An 18,911-nucleotide genomic window follows, 5' to 3' on the forward strand; every position below is an offset into this window, starting at 1 on the left:
TTATCTACACTAAAGGATGGGCGAGTGGACTAAGCGTCACAATGTTCTAGCAATAATGTGGTTCAAATTCGTTTTTAGTGAGAATTGAACTTAAAACCTCTGACTTACAAGTGAAGATGAATATCACTGTACTGTAGTACTAAGAGATCACGTTTTATAGTTGATTATATATGCCTTTTTCATGCCTTACTTATAAATTTTGGAAAGGAAATGAAAATTGATTTTGGATGGTTGATGTATAGTTTCTATGCTATGTATATGTTTTGATTGTATGGTTTCATATATCAAGTTTTGTATCTACTGCAATATTTAATTGATTCATGTTTGCCGAAGATGGTAGTGATTTCAATTTACTTTTTAAGAACTGTTTAATAACTATTTCGTATTCTTTCTTTTACTTTTTATGTTTAAAATCAACTAAAAATAATTTTTGGTTTTGGATTTTCAATTTGTAAATTGTATACATTGATTCCACTCTTGCAGCACTGGAGTTTTTGCACGCCCTCTCTCTCTCTCTCTCTCTCTCTGTAATTTTGTTGTTATTTCAACTTGAATACGTTTGTGCAAGCTTTGCTGGTTTCTATTACTTGGCCTGCATGCAAACTGAGCTATGAAAATCCAACAAGGACAAGTTATGGGAGGAGGAGAGAAGCAATTCGTAAACCCCTGTTATTATCCTTGAAAAAGATGGCACCGTATACATTTTTATTTTTTTGAACAATTGATATTATCTACGTTAAGAGAAAAAAGATGAATTTAGTCTCACTGTGTACTTGAAAAGATATTTCTAAAGATGATCATGGTTATTATCCTTCTGAGTCTGACGGAGGGCTATAGTTGTGGGCAATACCATCTATATGCTTTATCTAACCTTAACAAGGAGCACTACACGTGTCCTAACGAATCACATCCAAAGCCATGCCTAGCCTTATATAAGACCAACACTACTGTTGCTTATTGCTTTGGGGATTGGCAATCAAATCCACTTCACCCCTCCCAAAGGCCAAAACACTATAGCCTACTTGAGCAATTGCACTCAAGGTGAGTTCAATGGAGAAGTCAGACAATAATCGTCTGTTCCAGCGCTTTGTCTATATGACGCAAGACGTTAGTCATAATTTAAATTATTAAAAAAATTAAAATAAATAAAAAAAATATATATATATATATTAATTATAAATACCTAACCAGATTCTTACCCTACATTTCAATATTTTAAAATACTTTCAACCAATCATTTATTATTACACAAAATTAAAAATAAAGTTAGTATTTTATAAAATAAAAAATACTAATATTTTAAAACGAATTGTTTGGGTTATTTAGTTTTGGGTTGGAGTTGCACTTTGGCAGTTATTGTTCATTTAAGGGGATTTTTTTTAATGCATCTATATTTTTACACTAAGGAGAGGGGGAGTTCAGCTAAGTCGCACAATGAGCAACCTAATTTGGTATCGAATTCGCCATTTACGAGAATCAAACCTAAAATCTCTTACTTCCAAGTGAAGAGGAATACCATCAAACCGTAGTACTTAGTGGTTATTTAAGGGGATTAAGTTGCCTATTGGCTAGGGGGCCTTACTACACTAAAAGTGCTCTAAAGGCATGACCAAATATATGAACAGATAATTGTTTAGGAGACAAGAAACTTATACCTTGAAATTTATTTTTCCTAAAATTAATTTATTTTTTAGTACATCGATATTTTTGCACTAGAGGAAGGGAGAGTTCGGCTAAATCACACAATGAGCAGCCTAATTTGGTATTGAATTCGCCATCCACAGTATTCAAACTTTAAGACCTCTTACTTTTAAGTGAAGAAGAATACTACCAAATTGTAATACAGTAACACGGAATGACTCCTAAAATTAATTAAGTCTAACTAAGATATCAAAGAGACGTAGGCTCACACCATGTCGGCGTGACAAGATTTCGACTCCTAAAATTAATTAAGTCTAACCCGAAGCAACCCTACGTTTGAGAGAAATCTGTTCCCAATTTTCATTTTTTGGATGTTGCCCCGATTAAGCACGAGATTGGAAAAAAAAATAGTAACTCAGCCCAGTCCAAGCCCAATACAAAATCTCAATAGTTCAGCCCAGGTCTTAAAAAACCTAGGGTTTCAGTGAGCCGCCATTACTATAAATCTCTCTCCTAGGGTTTTTCCTCCCCACTCTTTGCCGAAACCCGAGCGACAGAGAGAGAGAGAGTGAGAGAGAAGAGAGAGAAACCAGCCATGGTGAAGTTTCTGAAGCCAAACAAGGCGGTGATCAACCTCCAGGGCCGCTACGCCGGGCGCAAGGCTGTCATCGTACGCGCCTTCGACGAGGGCACCCGCGACCGTCCCTACGGCCACTGTTTGGTTGCGGGGATTAAGAAGTACCCAGGCAAGGTCATCCGCAAGGACTCCGCCAAGAAGACGGCCAAGAAATCCAGAGTGAAGGCCTTCATCAAGCTCGTGAACTACCAGCACCTGATGCCAACGCGCTACACCCTGGACGTGGATCTCAAAGACGTCGTCAACGTCGAGTGCTTGCAGACAAAGGACCAGAAGGTCACTGCTTTGAAGGAGGTCAAGAAGCGGTTCGAGGAGCGGTTCAAGACCGGGAAGAACAGGTGGTTCTTCACCAAGCTCAGGTTCTGAGGACCTTTCCATACGGCGCCGCACTGGAAATGGGGTCTGTCTGATTTTGGGTTTATGTTTTTTCGAGTTTAAGTTTAATTTTGAAATGAAATGAGACGTTTTTATGGATTTTATGGATTAATGTTTAGCTTGAGTGATTAGATTTTGTATTACTGAGATGTTTAATTTTGGGTCTTTCTGGATTTTGCTTTATTTTCCTGCAATTTTATATCAGCATTGTTCTTCTGTGTTGTTTGATATGATTCTTTCCTGCAGTTACTTTACGCTTATCATTTGTGTATTGATTCTGTTTCAATTTGGATAATTAGGAATCGGGTTTCTAGAGTTGTAGGCTATTGAGCAGCTGTGATGCGTGTAATGTTTCGATTTAAGTTCGATTACTGTTCACTGATGCATTTTTGTTTTATGGAATTGCCCAAGTGTTGTGCTTTTGGATTTTCCAGTGTTTAGGGTCGATCACGAACAAATTGTCTGCTGTGAGGTATCTTGTTTGTCAACTTTAGTGCTAGTTAATAGAAATAGTTTAGTTATGGTGTTTATTTTTGATGCTTCGTCTTGTAGAAAACAGTTGTACCTTAAGACGTCGTTGGAGTGTGTGTATATGGATTGGTTTATGTTGGGGTTTCGTGGTATGAAATGTTCTCTACTAATTGCTAGAAATTTGAAAAGTTGCAGTCAAAGTTTTAGCATTTTATTAACAAGTACTATTGAATTTTCAATTGATAGACTTTGTTTATCTTTCAGTATGATGTGTTGAATTGAGTCTTCAACTGATGGCTGGTGATTGGAAGTTTTGCAGATTGCTGCTTTTGTAAAACGCTTTGTCACTCTTTGTTTAGGGAGTTTTGTTGTCTGTGGTCTCTATGTTGACTGTCGAGTTTCTTGGTTAGCGGTAGATGCCCTAATCATCTCATGTCAAAATGTTTAGATTTGTGATTTAACAGTCGTGAATAGAAGTTGTTGCTTGTTTTTGGATGTTACTTGTAATTACGTGGTTCTTGTGTTGCGTTGATCATGAAAACATCTGATGCTAAACTGGTTGCTAGCATTCGATGGATTGGTTTGCTGTCGTGAAATTTTGGTTGAAAACATTTCCATGCCAATTCTTTTCTGGATGATTTTTATGTGTAGTCAAATTTAAGAACAATAGTTTTTGTTCAAGACTTAGATCTGGTTTGGTATTGTTGTGCTTTGAAAAAAAACTGATTCTGCTGTGCTGTGAGAATAATGGTAATAGATTTTTTGTTGAGGGACCAATGGTAATAGATTTTTAGTTGAGGGACTATAGCTGCATGTTTTAATGAGTTGAGGGACCAATGATAATAGATTTTTAGTTGAGGGACAATTGCTCCGATTGAGTTAAAGTTAAGAGATCATTATTACAATTTACTCTTTGATGCATGTATGTGGCAATTGGCAAATGATCGTATACGTGAGAGACTTGTTTCATTGGGCGGGTGTATAAAAAATTTCTCAATGTTTGGCGTTTTCAATTTGTACATCGAAAATTATGCAGTCGTCGAAGTAAACTATTTGGAATGCTACACGGGGGGTGATTTCACGCCTAGTTTCTTTCCCCTTCTGCACTCGTGTCCTTGTTTGTAATCACCACCTGGATTATCCTTTGATTCTCTGGTGATTCATTCAATTCAAGGGTTGTAAAAATAGGAGTGTAGAGAAGAAAGTCGTGTGCGGAAGTCACTTTTGTTGTAACGGAACCCAAAAAATTTCAATAGGAATCTTAGTATCATCTGCTTTTATTCATTAAGTAGATGATATATCATGCTTAAGAGAAACAACAAAAGCACAACCCTTGTCTGCAAATTCCCCTCCTAAATACAAAACAAGATTCAAAGGGATAAAAATCCATCTCTCTCAAGTTATTCACCAAAACACTTGCGCTTATGAGCTTTTCGAGTTGCCTGACCGAAGTCTCCGCTGCTCTATGCCACCACGGCCGGTGCTTTGCCACTCCACCTCCACCACTGGAACCAGAGAAGCCTTCTGTACCAGTTGAAGTACCAACAGCCCGAGTCTGATATTACTCAGATTAGTATTTATGATGTCCTTGACTAACTCAGTCTACTCTTTTCAAGTTTTAGTTTTCTAACTTTTGTAGTCTACCTACCTACCCTGGAATCTTTCATCATTTTGGTAAGCAATAGGTATAGCCAGCGAATTCACACATCTTTTGAAGTTCGACTGTAGTACATAAAAGTTTCTTTTATACTCCAGTCGAACTACGACCAAGATTGGAATGATGGGACTAGAGAGTGGGGTAGTTGGACTTGAAATACAACGGGATTGGGGTAGAGAGACTTTCAGTCGCTATTTCAGACCTTAGAACTTGTGCTATACAAGGCAGCAAATGAGCTCAAGAAGTCGGACTCTAGAATATCTCCTATACTAGATGCCTAACAAGCTTTTACTGTCTCGATTTATGTTGATTGACATTTAAACTTCAGGACAATAGGAGTCCTAACTGTATTTAAGCTTCTTGAATATAGGACATGATATGTGAATCATTCTATTATATATCAATTGACAATGTACAATACGTTTAAGTGACTCAAATTTACATGTTAAATTCTCTAAAATACTTTACTTTTGGACCATTATATTTTAACAATATATATCACACTCTTTTTTTTTTTTTTTTTTTAATTAGGACAATTGATGGTAAACACGGTTATCCATCTTTTTCGGAAGTCAAAAATACTAAATGAGCATTTCAGTCTCTTTTGATTACAGTCAATTAGACTCATCAACTTGGAATCTCAAATAAGAATAAATGTTGAAGTCGAATTGGGATCTGAGTTGGTACAGCTGTAAAGCCGCCGTCCAAGGTTCCAAAAACTCGTGAATATTGAATGGTCTAGATGTTTGCATACAACCATACAAACATTAGACAAAATTAACACACATCAATGTCAACACAAGGACAAACCTTCCCACCCTATAATCTTCCCAAAACCTCTCGATCCGAGAATCCGAAGATGACGCTAATTACACCATTAATCAACTAATCAACCCTTAATTAATTCTACTAATCCGTCAATCGACCGACCCCCTTTTTTTTTTGGTCGAATCCCCCAACACAACAAACGGACTTAACGACAACCCCAAACGGAGTACCTAACGAGGAGGATTTCCCCACACGTGTCAACTCCTCACCCACCCCCCAACACGCTCGCACGCATCCCCTTCCCCCTCTAAAGTTATCAAACTTTCCGTCTCATTTTCCCTAATTTTCTCTCACTTTCTCGCACTTTCTCTCTAACCAAACAATTTTCTCTCTCACCAAACAATTTTCTCTCTCTACTATCTCTCCTCTCTCTCTGACAAAGCTTTCTGCAAAACTCACTGTACAGGCGTTTGGTTGTCTTTCTCGCTTTTCTTTGTCGCTTCCCGCTCGAAGGCTTCCGAGCTTTTTATATTCTCCCTATCGACAATCACACACTTCCTCCCTCCTCCTCCTCTACCAGTCATGCTTCAGAGCTTAGTTCCTCAATCCCCAATCGCCGCCGCCACCCCTAGCAATAACAACCCTACCTCCTCCTCCTCCTCCATGAAGACCAAGCGCGTCGACCGCGACCTCGCCGGCAGTGGAAGCGGCGATTCCGACGCCGAAGACCCCTCCTTCACCAAACGCCCCAATTCCGGCAGAAATTTCCGCGAAAGCACTGCCGACGATCGTGACACCGAACCGGTGGCGGAGGGCGAGTCGGACGGGTTGAGACTGTTGGGGCTTCTGCTACAATGCGCCGAGTTCGTCGCCATGGACAGCCTCGACGACGCCAGCGACCTGTTACCTGAGATCGCGGAGCTATCATCGCCGTTTGGGTCGTCGCCGGAACGAGTCGGCGCGTATTTCTCGCATGCGCTTCAGACTCGCGTGATCAGCTCCTGCTTAGGTACCTACTCTCCGCTCGCCAACAAAACCCTAACGCTTGCTCAGTCGCAGCGGATCTTCAACGGGCTCCAATCCTACAACTCCATCAGTCCGCTAGTCAAATTCTCACACTTCACGTCCAATCAGGCGATTTTCCAGGCGCTGGACGGCGAGGATCACGTCCACGTCATCGATTTGGATATAATGCAAGGCCTCCAGTGGCCAGGACTGTTCCACATCCTCGCATCGCGGTCGAAGAAGATCCGGTCAATGCGGATAACCGGGTTCGGGTCCTCCTCGGAGCTCCTCCAGTCGACCGGACGGAGACTCGCCGATTTCGCGAGCTCGCTCGGCCTGCCCTTCGAGTTCCAGCCGCTGGAGGGCAAAATCGGGAGCATAACCGACCTAAGTCAACTCGGAATCAGACCGAGCGAGGCCACCGTGGTCCACTGGATGCACCATTGCTTGTACGACGTCACCGGCAGCGATTTGGCGACGCTGAGATTGCTGGGCTCGCTGAGACCGAAGCTGATCATGATCGCCGAGCAGGATTTGAGCCACAGCGGCAGCTTCCTGAGTAGGTTTGTGGAGGCCTTGCATTACTACAGCGCGCTGTTTGATGCGCTCGGGGACGGGTTGGGCGCAGACAGCCTGGAGAGGCATATGGTGGAGCAGCAGCTGTTTGGGTGCGAGATTAGGAATATCCTGGCGGTTGGCGGGCCGAAGAGAACCGGGGAGGTGAAGGTGGAGAGGTGGGGGGATGAGTTGAAGCGGGTTGGGTTTGGGCCCGTTTCGCTTGGCGGGAACCCGGCGGCGCAGGCTAGCTTGTTGCTTGGGATGTTCCCGTGGAAGGGGTACACTCTGGTGGAGGAGAATGGGTGCTTGAAGTTGGGTTGGAAGGACCTCTCCTTGCTCACAGCCTCTGCCTGGCAGCCGTTGGATTGAAATACTTTGACCAGCATGATACAGTGGGGAGGAGGAGTTGTTTTTCACTTTGCTGTAATTCTTTGAAGGAGCAAAACATTGTAGTTAGTTTTTTTTTTTTTTTCGGTTCTTTGTTATATGTTTAAAGAAAAGAAGAAGGCGGTGCTGTCTACGCATCTATTTTTACTTCTCACATATTTCTTATTAATTTTTGTTCTTTGGATTTTGTGATTTATGAAATTCGACGATCAAAACTGAAAGGGGTGTGTGTATTACACCACCCGGAAAAAAAAAAAATCCATAGGTCATGGCTTGTTATTATTATTATTTAGGAAGTAAGAATCATTTGTGTTGTTAAATTAGGTGCAATTGTTTAACTCATTGAAGAGTTGAATGTGTGTTTTGATGATGCAATGTCATGAGAGGATGAGGATTATGATATTTGGCTTGGTGGGAAGTTGCAATCAAACATGGGAGACAAGACTTATCCTCCTTTGTGTGCTAAATAATTTTAGGGATCAATAGAAACATCAATGTTATATGCTACGGTAAGTCGTCTGCATGGATTATAAAATTATGATCGTTAAGACTTTGAATGTGATATATCAATGGTATGATACAACGTTTAGAACTAACTCACGCACACGACTGATCTTTCTAGGTCCCCTCATCCTATATCTAACATGTGCGGGGTAAGTGAGAAATTGGAATTTGGAGATGGCCTAGTCCCCACAAAGGAAATGAGTGCACATGGAATTGTACCCTAGAAAATGAAAGCTTGTCTCACTTTGTCAGAAAATCAGATAAGCTCGGTGTGCTTCTCTTCCTCTCATAGTTGCATATCAGTTCTTGACAGGTTGATTGGAAGGGAATTCCACACACTTTAACTCGTATGATAGTGACCTTTAAATTATTTCAATCCCAATTTTACTAACATATCATTTTCCAACCATTTTTAATCAAGTTTTAAACACTTGCTAACCTCCTCATCTTACCCTACCAGCATACCTCCATGTCAATATGTCAATCAGAAAATTGGATTAATTGAAGCTTTGGTTCCTGGATTAAAAACTCGTGAACATTGATTTTTGAACTTGTTATAATGTAGAGTAATTGTCATTTTGGCTAACCCCGTTAGAACTTTCATCCAAAATAAAGATTTAAGGGGTGAAAGTTCTAAACGGAGTTCGCCAAAAGGACTTTCGCTCCATATTATGATAAGTTAGAAATTAATACTTAGATTTTTATTTCAGGACCAAACCTCCAATTGAGTTAACGTACAAAGACTGTTGCCCTAATTATCTTATATGTGAAATGTGGGAGCCATTGTGCCAATAGCAAATGAAGGGTGGAAGCTTTCGCACGGAAATAATTTGTGCTACACTTTTTTCTCATAATGCACGCTCACATTTATTTATTTCTCTTATTTCTTTTTTTCTTTATTTGATCCGAAAATTATATATAAATAACGTGCGAAAATCATCTCCCTTCTTTGTACTTCTCCATGAAAAAACCATGTTTACTTTATAAGGTAAAATATTTACATGTTTTCTTTAAAAGGTAAAATAGTTATTCACTCGAGTATTTAGTGCAACAGGGTCTTGTTATTGACATTGGGCCGAATAGGACCCGATCCTTAAGGCTCGTTATGGGCCAATCGAGGCTTAAAATGTAAGCCCCATGACCTACCGATTTAAAAACGAGTCAAATAAAACCAGCTCTACGATCGGATTGGGCCGACCTAAGACCTTAAAATAGGACTAAACTCAGACCGCCTATTAGGGCCTTGGCTCTTTTTAACAGGCCTAGTACCGGTAAAGTAATAGTTAGTCGTTTGAAGGGCAGTTATGATCTTTGAGATCGGCATAATTCATTTTTTCGTTTTTGAGATCTGAAATTAATAGAAGTGGTTATGAGTTTCTCTACCGTCAATTATTTTGGTTATTCCGTAAAAATTTTCGATTAAATTTGGACTAAAATTAGAAAAATACTCTCAATTAATAAACATGGGCCAAAACGATTAGACAAAAATTAAGGATATTTTTATCATTTTATCCCCTTTCGATTTGGTTGCCACCTTTTTCCTTCTTATATTGTGAAACCCCTCCTGACTTCTCCATCACTTACCTCTCTCTATATCTCTTTCATTCACACACACACAAAAATTGTTGAGGTTGTTGCTTCGGATGGTGTTCCCCCGATTTGAAACCAGTTGGTTCTGTAGTTTTAGAATTCTGCTGATCACAAGGACCCATCTCCATCATTGCATATGGGAATACAGAAAGTAAAGAGGAAAAGCGAAGTCGCAGGTTCTTGCTTTAGTTTATTTCTTGTGCGCTCAACCATCTCCTGGTCAAGCTTTGGATGAGCTTCTAGTGTTGAGTTGTCACAAGTAGGTTTTTTTAGTCATAGCTAGACAGCCAAGATAGAGGTCCGTCTCCTCGATCAAATTCACCAGTATCCTTGGTTGGAAAATGAAGAAGTAATCGTAGTGACAAATGGTGACGGTTGCGGAAACCGGAGAAAAAGTCGGTTACCTTTTGAATTATAGAATGAATAAGGAGAGGCCTGATGATGACCGAGCCACTCTTATATTACTCCTTGTCTTACCACCCCTTGTCACTTAAAGGGCAAAGGCGCTAAAGCGAGTCTAAAGGCCAAAGAGTGATCTTTGAACGCTACTACGCATCTTTACTATTAGTATAGTGTATGCAAGATCCCAATCGCTCAGGGGAGTGATCCTTATATGTATATTCTCGTCCCTACCTAGCATGAGGCTTTTTGGGAGCTCACTGGCTTCGGGTTCCGTAGGAACTCCGAAGTTAAGCGAGAGAGCGAGAGAGCAATCCCAGGATGGGTGACCCACTGGGAAGTTCTCGTGTGAATTCCTAGAAACAAAACAGTGAGGGCGTGGTCGGGGCCCAAAGCAGACAATATCGTGCTACGGTGGAGTCGAGCCCAGGATATGGTGGGGGCCCGGGCCGGGATGTGATAGTATAAGGTAGGTTTCCTTATTCTAACGAAGATTTTTCACGGAATGAACAAAGTGATTATGATGGACAATCTCATGCACATTTCTATTAATTTTAAATCTTAAAGGCCAAAATGAGAGCACTTCCAGTGTAGGAAGGCCCCCCATGGCAATTGGCAATTGAAAATATTGAAATGTGGTGTAAGGTGGGAGAAAATGGTAAGGTATTTATAAAAAAATAAAAAAAAATTATAATTAAATTTTTTTTTCTGATTTTTAATTAGTTTTAATTTTTTTTAATTAACTTAATTAATTTGGACCGTCGGATTACAAAAAATTTGAAATCCAACAATCCAAAATGAGACATGTGGCCCACCCAAACATTTCTGATTTCTTTTTCTAAATTTTTTTAAAACCGAACAAACTGGACCGTTGATCTAGAAATCAAACGGTTTAGATTCAAAGTGAACACGCGGGCCCCACCGCCTGAAATCTTGTCAGTAACGCGCCCCCATGCGCAAGTGTTATGCACGTGCCTGACGCAAAATTTTTTATAACGTGATTGACGTCAGCCTTGCATCACAAAGCCCTTTAGGCGCTCGGACCTTGGACTCCCTTTTGCCCTCCCCCACGGACTCTCCCTTAACCCAATTGCCCAAATAAGCTGGAGCTAGTTTGAGTGGGGATGGGGTTGCTTTTGTTCCCTATCCACCATGCTAGGGAGCATGCTGGATTTGCTCTGAGAAGTTATAACAGTCAAATCCCATTTTGGCTAAAAGAACAAAAAAAAATTCACCGGTTTGACAAACTGGTTGACCTTTTTTCTCAACACAAAAATCCATCTAAAGCCCGCACGGACGCTCGTTTCTCTCTCCCAAACAAACCAAACACCCCCACCCCCTCCTCCTCCCCCTCCTCCTCCTCTCTCTCTCTGTGTTCCCAAAATGCTCCAAAGGCTGAGAGAAATCACCAGAGACAAGTAAGTCATCTTCTTCCCACTCTTCTCCTTCGAATTCTTTCTGGAAAATGCAAAATCTTCACCACTACATATTAAATTCTCAGAAAATTTTCAAAAATATTCACAGGCTAGTAATTTGATTGATTAATTGATTGATTATTTTAGTTGATTAGGATGATATCTTTGGAGGGTTTCGAGCCCGTAGCTGTTTCTCCCCAGAAACAAGACCCGGCATGGAAACACTGCCAACTTTTCATGAAAGACCAACCCAATGGGGTTAGAGTTGAGTTGAAAAAGTGTATATATTGCGGCAAGTTGTTTCAGGGTGGTGGGATTACTCGGCTTAAATCCCACCTTGCCGGTCGGAAGGGCAATGGCCCTACCTGTGATCAGGCCCCGCCGGATGTTAGAATCGCAATGTTGCAGAGTTTGGATGATGGGATTGCAGCGTTTAGGCAGAGGAAGAGTCGAATTGTTGCTAACCCGCATTGTAGTATTAGCGAAATTGACGGTTCATTGGGTGAAAATGGAGAGTATAAATTGGTTGTAGGACACGATTCGAATGCGGTGGTGAATGATGAGGAGGCTGGTGGGATGAGTGGGAAAGGAGGAATTAGGTTAAGTGATAATTTGACGAATGTGCCCCTTGAAGTAGATAATTCTTACAGGAGTAATGCTCAGCAGGGATTAATTGGAGTGCCCAAATTGGATTTTTCGGTAGATGAAGAGGAAGATGGTGGGACAAGTGTTGATAAAAGAGAACGGCGGAGGGGTAGACCTTCAGGTGGTGCTACCTGTTCTGGTTCAGTTCATGCCGGTGTTACGAAATTGAGTAGCGTTTCAGCTCCTTTTCCTATTTCAGTAGGCAATGATTTTCCCAATTCAAATTTATCGCAAAACGAAGAAGTTGGCATCAAACTGAATTTTTCAGTAGATCAGGAAGATGCTGGATTGAGTATTGATAGAAGAGTAAGGCGGAGGGGTAGACCTTCTAAAGCAGCAACTGGTTCAGTTAATGCTGTTACGAAATTGAGTAATGCTTCACCTCCTGTTCCTATTGCATTAGGTACTGCTTTTCCCAATTCAAATTTGTTGGAAAATGAAGACGTTGGCGTAAGTAATACAAATGTGAGTGTGAAGAAGAGGGTAAGGGATGAAAATGCTTTGGGGGCTGCGAATGATGGAACCATCGGCAATGATTACCAGGTAAAAAGGTTGAGCATTGAACAAATACATATGGCAATTGGTCGGTTTTTGTATGAAATTCAGGCTCCCCTGGATGCAGTGAAGAACTCTGTTTATTTCCAGCCAATGATTGACGCAATTGCCTCTGGGGGAAAGGAGACTGTGGCACCCTCATATGATGACATTCGGGGTTGGATGTTGAAGAATGCAGTTGAAGAAATGAAGTGTGAAATTCAACAACACAAGGAAACTTGGGCGAGGACAGGTTGTTCTCTTCTAGTCAACCAATGGAATTCTGAAAAGGGTAGAACTTTGCTAAATTTTGCAGTGTACTCTCCTGAAGGAACAATCTATTTGAAATCTGTGGATGCTTCTTACTTTATTTTTTCCCCAGATGCTTTGTTTGCATTTTTCAAGGAAGTGGTGGAAGAAATTGGAGTGGGACATGTTTTGCAAGTCATTACAAATACTGAAGAACAATTTTCTGTTGTTGGGAAGAAGTTGATGGATACGTTCCCTACCCTGTACTGGTCTCCCTGTTCCGCTGCTTGCATAGATTCGATTCTCGAGGATTTCGGAAAGGTTGAGTGGATAAATTCTGTAATTGAACAGGCTAGATCTATTACAAGATTTATCTACAAACACGTTGGCATTTTGAACATGATGAGAAGGTATACGTTTGGGAATGACATTGTTAGGCTGGGAGTATCTAGGTTTGCAACAAACTTTATGACGTTGAAACAAATGGCTGACCTTAAATATAATTTGCAGTCGATGGTTACTTCAAACGAGTGGATGGGCTGCCCCTTTTCTAAAACACCAGAAGGATCGGCAGTGTTAGATATATTCAGCAATCAGTCATTTTGGTCTTCGTGCATTTTGATCACCCGTTTAACAAATCCGCTCTTGCGAGTTTTGAGAATTGTTGGTAGCCAGAAGAGGCCAGCGATGGGATATGTTTTTGCAGGGATGTATCGAGCAAAAGAAACAATCAAAATAGAACTTGTCAAGCAAGAAGAATATATGGTGTACTGGAACATTATAGATCAGAGATGGAAAAAATTGTGGGATTTTCCCCTTCACGCTGCAGGATTTTACCTTAATCCCAAGTTCTTTTATAGCTTCAAAGGAGACATGCATAATGAAATTGTGTCGAGGATGTTTGACTGCATAGAGAGATTGGTTCCTGATATAAAAGTCCAAGATGAAGTAATCAAAGAGATCAACTTGTACAAAAATGCTGTTGGAGATTTGGGGAGGAATTTGGCAGTCCGAGCAAGGGACAGTCTGCTTCCTGGTGAGAATAGTTCATTAGAATGCATTGTTATTTTGTGTCGCATGGTTTCTTTAGTTACTTGGCTATACATGTAGACGAAAGGTAATTAAGCCATATTTTAACTCAGTTAACTTTTATGTAATAGAATGATAGATATGATAAATTGCATAAAATATACCCTGACCATCTAATTTATCTATTTATTTTTAAAATTCGGTACGAGGGCTCCTATTTTGAGGATATGCTGCAGAGAGTTTGGATGTTCTTGCATCTTTTGGCTCATTTCTTTGAACTCTCTGTTTGTCTTAGCTGAATGGTGGTCGACATATGGTGGTGGTTGCCCAAACCTCGCACGCTTGGCAATTCGTATTCTCAGTCAAACTTGCAGCTTAGTTCCGTGTCAGGAGAATCAGATTCCTTTCGAACAGTTGCACAAGACAAGGAACAGCGTAGAACAACAGCGGCTTAATGATCTTGTTTTCCTTCAATACAACCTCAAACTAAAACAGAAGTAAGTGGAAACCATAGGTTCTGTTGATTTGTATTCCCAATGTTCTTTGCTCAAAGAAAACAGATGTTTTGCTAATCAACTGTCTTATAGGGTTCACACGCACAAAGAACATAAGTACGTGGATCCTATATCATTTGACCGCAACAGCATTGCCGAAGAGTGGGTAGCAGAGATGGAGATGCACCAAGAAGACACTGAAAATCCTGATTGGATGTCACTTGATCCCCCCTCTGAGAACTCGAGGCTTTTACAACTTTCGGTTGATGAAGTTGAAGAATTGGGTTCAGGTAACTAAGTTTGTATGGTTTGTAATTTATCGTCGAAGATATAATCTTTTCTACATCTTGAGTTAAACTGGACAGTTGGTCAATGTACAGGGTATGATGACAATGAAATTTTGAACGGATTAAAAGTGGTTAAAGAAGAATGTTAAACACAGCGCTGTGAGCCGGCGGGACATAATGCAAAGACAAACATCTTTATGAGTTCACCACACCACCGCCACTTTCTTCAAGTTCCTACGGGAAGCAAGGCACTTAGCAAACTCGCATGTCTAGAGATACTGCTCGGGCCAATTATATTCTTTCCCTGGCATTACTGCAGAGTGATGGAAATTAGGAGGAAAAATATGTGACCGCGGCCAGCCTTCAGGGATGTGAATTGGTTGGGCAAGTTCCTGCAACAAACAATTACAAGTAGGTAGTTTACATGGTAGAAAAATGGGGCTTTGTAGCTGACAATCAAAAATAGTTGCGGAACGAGTTTTCAGTTTTTAATTTTCAAAAAGAAATATAAAAACTGAAAATTAAATACTTATCAAACGGCCCTGAAATAATTTCATTTTGGGATCCGACCATATGACTCAAAAACAACTGAGACTGTCCTCTTCTTTTCGTATCAACAAACGCACAAATTCTTATATTTCCGAAAGCATCTGCAACCCAATATACAAACTAAATACAAACTTGAATAATACATAACCATCTGTGTTTTGCTTTGCAAACAACCAAGGGGATAGCAAAAACACAAAAACTTGATCTGGTATCGTTTCCCAAGAATGAGGCCGATGATCCCTGACACCACAGCCACTCCCACAATGAACTTAACACTAGGCATTGGGGAAGCCTTTGCCTTTCTTTTCGCTGCAGCCGCCTTAATGCTTTCAGCCTACAATTCGTCTGAGTTAGAAAGAATATTTAAAAGATGAATGTGTCCCGTTCTTTGGCTGCCCAAGAGCTTATCTGTGGATTTTTTTCAGGGAAATCGATTTCTACCTCTTTTTGCAGTCGAGCTTCAGTTTTCCCCAATTTCTCTTTGAGTTCCTTGAGAAAATTTTGCAACAAAGTTTTCTCAGCAACCTCAGCCTTGAGATTTTCAACTCAGATCTTAAAGCAGCTTCTCCTGCTTTTTGTTCCTTGAGCTGTTCTCAAGGTTGGATATCACTTGCTGGAGTTCCTTCTTAGTATTTTGATGCACTTCATTAAGCAGGCTGTTCTCATCTGTAAGCGAAGATATATGTGGCAAACGGATGTAGCTTATAACCATAAAGCAACAGTATTTAGCCGCAAAATAATTACAAAAAAGTTTGGTGCAAACCTGAGATTTTAGTTTCTGCCCTTGAGAAGAATGCTTCTGCATTAAATCTTCAATAGTCCTTTTTGCAGCCTGAAGTTGTTCAACTGATTCATCCTTCTCAGCAACAGCAGTGGAATATTTTGCTTCAAGGTCACTTTGTTTGCACTCGTATGTAGACACATCTTCTTTAAGCTTTATATTTGCCTTAGCTAGTTTTCTGCTATCTTCTTCACAGTGAGCTGACATGGTTTGCAGTTCCATGAGTGAATTCTGCAATAAAGGCTTCTCAGCAACCTCAGCCTTGAGATTTTCAACCTCAGATTTTAAAGCAGCTTCCCCTGTTTTTTGTTCCTTGAGCTGTTCTTCAAGGTTAGATATCGCTTGCTGGAGTTCCTTCTTAGTATTTTGATGCACTTCATTAAGCAGGCTATTCTCATCCGTAAGCGAAGATATCTGTGGCAAATAGATGTAGCTAATAACCATAAAGCAACAACATTTAGCTGCAAAATAATTACAAAAAAGTTTGGTGCAAACCTGAGATTGTAGTTTCTGCCCTTGAGAAGAATGCTGCTCCTTTAAATCTTCAATTGTCCTTTTTGCAGCCTGAAGTTGTTCAACTGATTCATCATTCTCAGCAACAGCAGTGGAATATTTTGCTTTAAGGTCACTTTGTTTGGACTCGTATGTAGACACATCTTCTTTAAGCTTTATATTTGCATCAGCTAGCTTTCTGCTCTCTTCTTCAAAGTGAGCTGACTTGGTTTGCAGTTCCTTGAGAGAATTCTGCAATAAAGGCTTCCCAGCAGCCTCAGCCTTGAGATTTTCAACCTCAGATTTTAAAGCAGCTTCTCCTGTTTTTTGTTCCTTGAGTTGTTCTTCAAGGTTAGATATCGCTAGCTGGAGTTCCTTCTTAGTATTTTGATGCACTTCATTAAGCAGGTTGTTCTCATCGGTAAACGAAGATATCTGTGGCAAACAGATGTAGCTAATAACCATAAAACAATAGTATTTAGCCGCAAAATAATTACAAAAAAGTTTGGTGCCAACCTGAGATTGTAGTTTCTGCCTTTGAGAAGAATGCTGCTGCATTAAATCTTCAATAGTCCTTTTTGCAGCCTGAAGTTTTTCAACCGATTCATCCTTCTCAGCAATAACAGTGGAATATTTTGCTTCAAGGTCACGTTGTTTGGACTTGTATGTAGACACATCTTCTTTAAGCTTTTTATTTGCCTTAGCTAGTTTTCTGCTATCTTCTTCACAGCGAGCTAACTTGGTTTGCAATTCCTTGAGAGAATTCTGCAATAAAGGTTTCTCAGCAGCCTCAGCCTTGAGATTTTTAACCTTAGATTTTAAAGCAGCTTATCCTGCTTTTTGTTCCTTGAGCTGTTCTTCAAGGTTGGATATCACTTGCTGAAGTTCCTTCTTAGTATTTTGATGCACTTCATTAAGCAGGCGGTTCTCATCCATAAGCGAAGATATCTGTGGCAAACAGATGTAGCTAATGACCATAAAGCAACAATATTTAGCCGCAAAATAATTACAAAAAAGTTTGGTGCAAACCTGAGATTGTAGTTTCTGCCCTTGAGAAGAATGCTGCTCCTTTAAATCTTCAATTGTCCTTTTTGCAGCCTGAAGTTGTTCAACTGATTCATCATTCTTAGCAATGGCAGTGGAATATTTTGCTTCAAGCTCACTTTGTTTGGACTCGTACGTAGACACATCTTCTTTAAGCTTTTTATTTGCCTCAACTAGTTTTCTGCTCTCTTCTTCACAGTGAGCTAACTTGGTTTGCAGTTCCTTGAGAGAATTCTGCAATAAAGGTTTCTCAGCACCCTTAACCTTGAGATATTTAACCTCAGATTTTAAAGCAGCTTCTCCTGCTTTTTGTTCCTTGAGCTTTTCGTCAAGGTTGGATATCACTTGCTGGAGTTCCTGCTTAGTATTTTGATGCACTTCATTAAGCAGACGGTTCTCATCCATAAGCGAAGATATCTGTGGCAAATAGATGTAGCTAATAACCATAAAACAACAATATTTAGCCGCAAAATAATTACAAAAAAGTTTGGTGCAAACCTGAGATTGTAGTTTCTGCCCTTGAGAAGAATGCTGCTGCGTTAAATCTTCAATAGTCCTTTTTGCAGCCTGAAGTTGTTCAACTGATTTGTGCTTCTCAGCAACGACAGTGGAATATTTTGCTTCAAGGTCACATTGTTTGTACTTGCATGTAGACACATCTTCTTTAAACTTTATATTTGCCTCAGCTAGTTTTCTTCTCTCTTCTTCAAAGCGAGCTGACTTGGTTTGCAGTTCCTTGAGAGAATTCTGCAATAAAGGTTTCTCAGCAACCTCATCCTTGAGAATTTGAACCTCAGATATTAAAGCAGCTTCTCGTGCTCTTTGTTCATTGAGCTGTTCTTTAAGTTCAGATATCTCTCGCTGGAGCAGGACCTCGCGCACAATTATCTGTGGCAAACAGATGTAGCTAATAACCATAAGGCGACAATATTTAGCCGCAAAATAATTACAAAAAAGTTTAGTGCAAACCACTGGCAACAGAAATGCCATTAGCTTCCAAATCTCTCTGACTGAATGTTTCAATGGCTTCTTGCAACTTCGTCTTAGCTTCCACAATGCGGGCTTCGAAAGCAGAATGAAGTTCTAAGGCTCTCGAGTGCTTATCTGTTAATTCTTCAACACTGCTCTTGCGCAAAGGCTTTGAACTGCATCGTAACAACATGTGTAAAAACAAGGAAGAGGATGCACCAACTCATTAGTGGGTAAAGTCTTTTGTTCCTTGAGCTGTTCTTCAAGGTTAGATATCGCTAGCTGGAGTTCCTTCTTAGTATTCTGATGCACTTCATTAAGCAGGTTATTCTTGTAGACATCGAAATTTCAGTAAAACAAATGTTCACCAATGCATTAAAGTTTTGAAGTGTCAAGGCATACATGGCATACGCCACGTGTTGTACAAATTG

The 18,911-nt window shown here is 40.2% G+C and overlaps 4 protein-coding genes across 6 annotated transcripts; 3 read left to right on the forward strand and 1 right to left on the reverse strand.

Annotated features, from left to right (window-relative positions):
• The first annotated feature begins 2,212 nt into the window (after positions 1-2,212).
• Positions 2,213-2,869, forward strand: LOC103964159 (60S ribosomal protein L27). The gene has a single exon (XM_048578325.1). The coding sequence runs from the start codon at positions 2,237-2,239 to the stop codon at positions 2,642-2,644; it is 408 nt and encodes a 135-aa protein (XP_048434282.1). The 5' UTR covers positions 2,213-2,236; the 3' UTR covers positions 2,645-2,869.
• Positions 2,870-5,471: 2,602 nt separating this feature from the next.
• Positions 5,472-7,653, forward strand: LOC125474508 (scarecrow-like protein 23). Its single transcript, XM_048578324.1, has one exon. The coding sequence runs from the start codon at positions 6,132-6,134 to the stop codon at positions 7,479-7,481; it is 1,350 nt and encodes a 449-aa protein (XP_048434281.1). The 5' UTR covers positions 5,472-6,131; the 3' UTR covers positions 7,482-7,653.
• Positions 7,654-11,199: 3,546 nt separating this feature from the next.
• On the forward strand, positions 11,200-15,177 carry LOC125468202. Of its 3 annotated transcripts, none has more exons than XM_048578329.1 (5): positions 11,200-11,410; positions 11,555-13,871; positions 14,160-14,361; positions 14,452-14,648; positions 14,724-15,177. In XM_048578329.1, exons 2-5 carry the CDS (start codon positions 11,564-11,566, stop codon positions 14,792-14,794), a joined length of 2,778 nt encoding a protein of 925 aa, XP_048434286.1. In that variant the 5' UTR covers positions 11,200-11,410; positions 11,555-11,563; the 3' UTR covers positions 14,795-15,177. The 3 variants fall into 3 exon arrangements, with proteins under 3 accessions (XP_048434286.1, XP_048434284.1, XP_048434285.1); XM_048578327.1 differs by having other exon boundaries at positions 11,257-11,410; positions 11,563-13,871; XM_048578328.1 differs by having other exon boundaries at positions 11,262-11,410; positions 11,563-13,871; positions 14,739-15,177.
• Positions 15,178-15,856: 679 nt separating this feature from the next.
• On the reverse strand, positions 15,857-18,673 carry LOC125474548 (COP1-interactive protein 1-like). Its single transcript, XM_048578475.1, has 8 exons — positions 18,491-18,673; positions 18,010-18,399; positions 17,497-17,928; positions 17,344-17,415; positions 16,984-17,232; positions 16,471-16,902; positions 15,958-16,389; positions 15,857-15,895 (listed from the first exon to the last, which is right to left on the reverse strand). The coding sequence occupies exons 1-8, from the start codon at positions 18,671-18,673 to the stop codon at positions 15,857-15,859; spliced, it is 2,229 nt and encodes a 742-aa protein (XP_048434432.1).
• Positions 18,674-18,911: the final 238 nt, after the last annotated feature.

Source organism: the organism of the source record quoted next, unplaced genomic scaffold (genome assembly GCF_019419815.1).
Source record: "Pyrus x bretschneideri cultivar Hongxiangsu unplaced genomic scaffold, Pyrus_bretschneideri_v1 Contig12, whole genome shotgun sequence".
NCBI classification, from domain to species: Eukaryota; Viridiplantae; Streptophyta; class Magnoliopsida; order Rosales; family Rosaceae; genus Pyrus; species Pyrus x bretschneideri.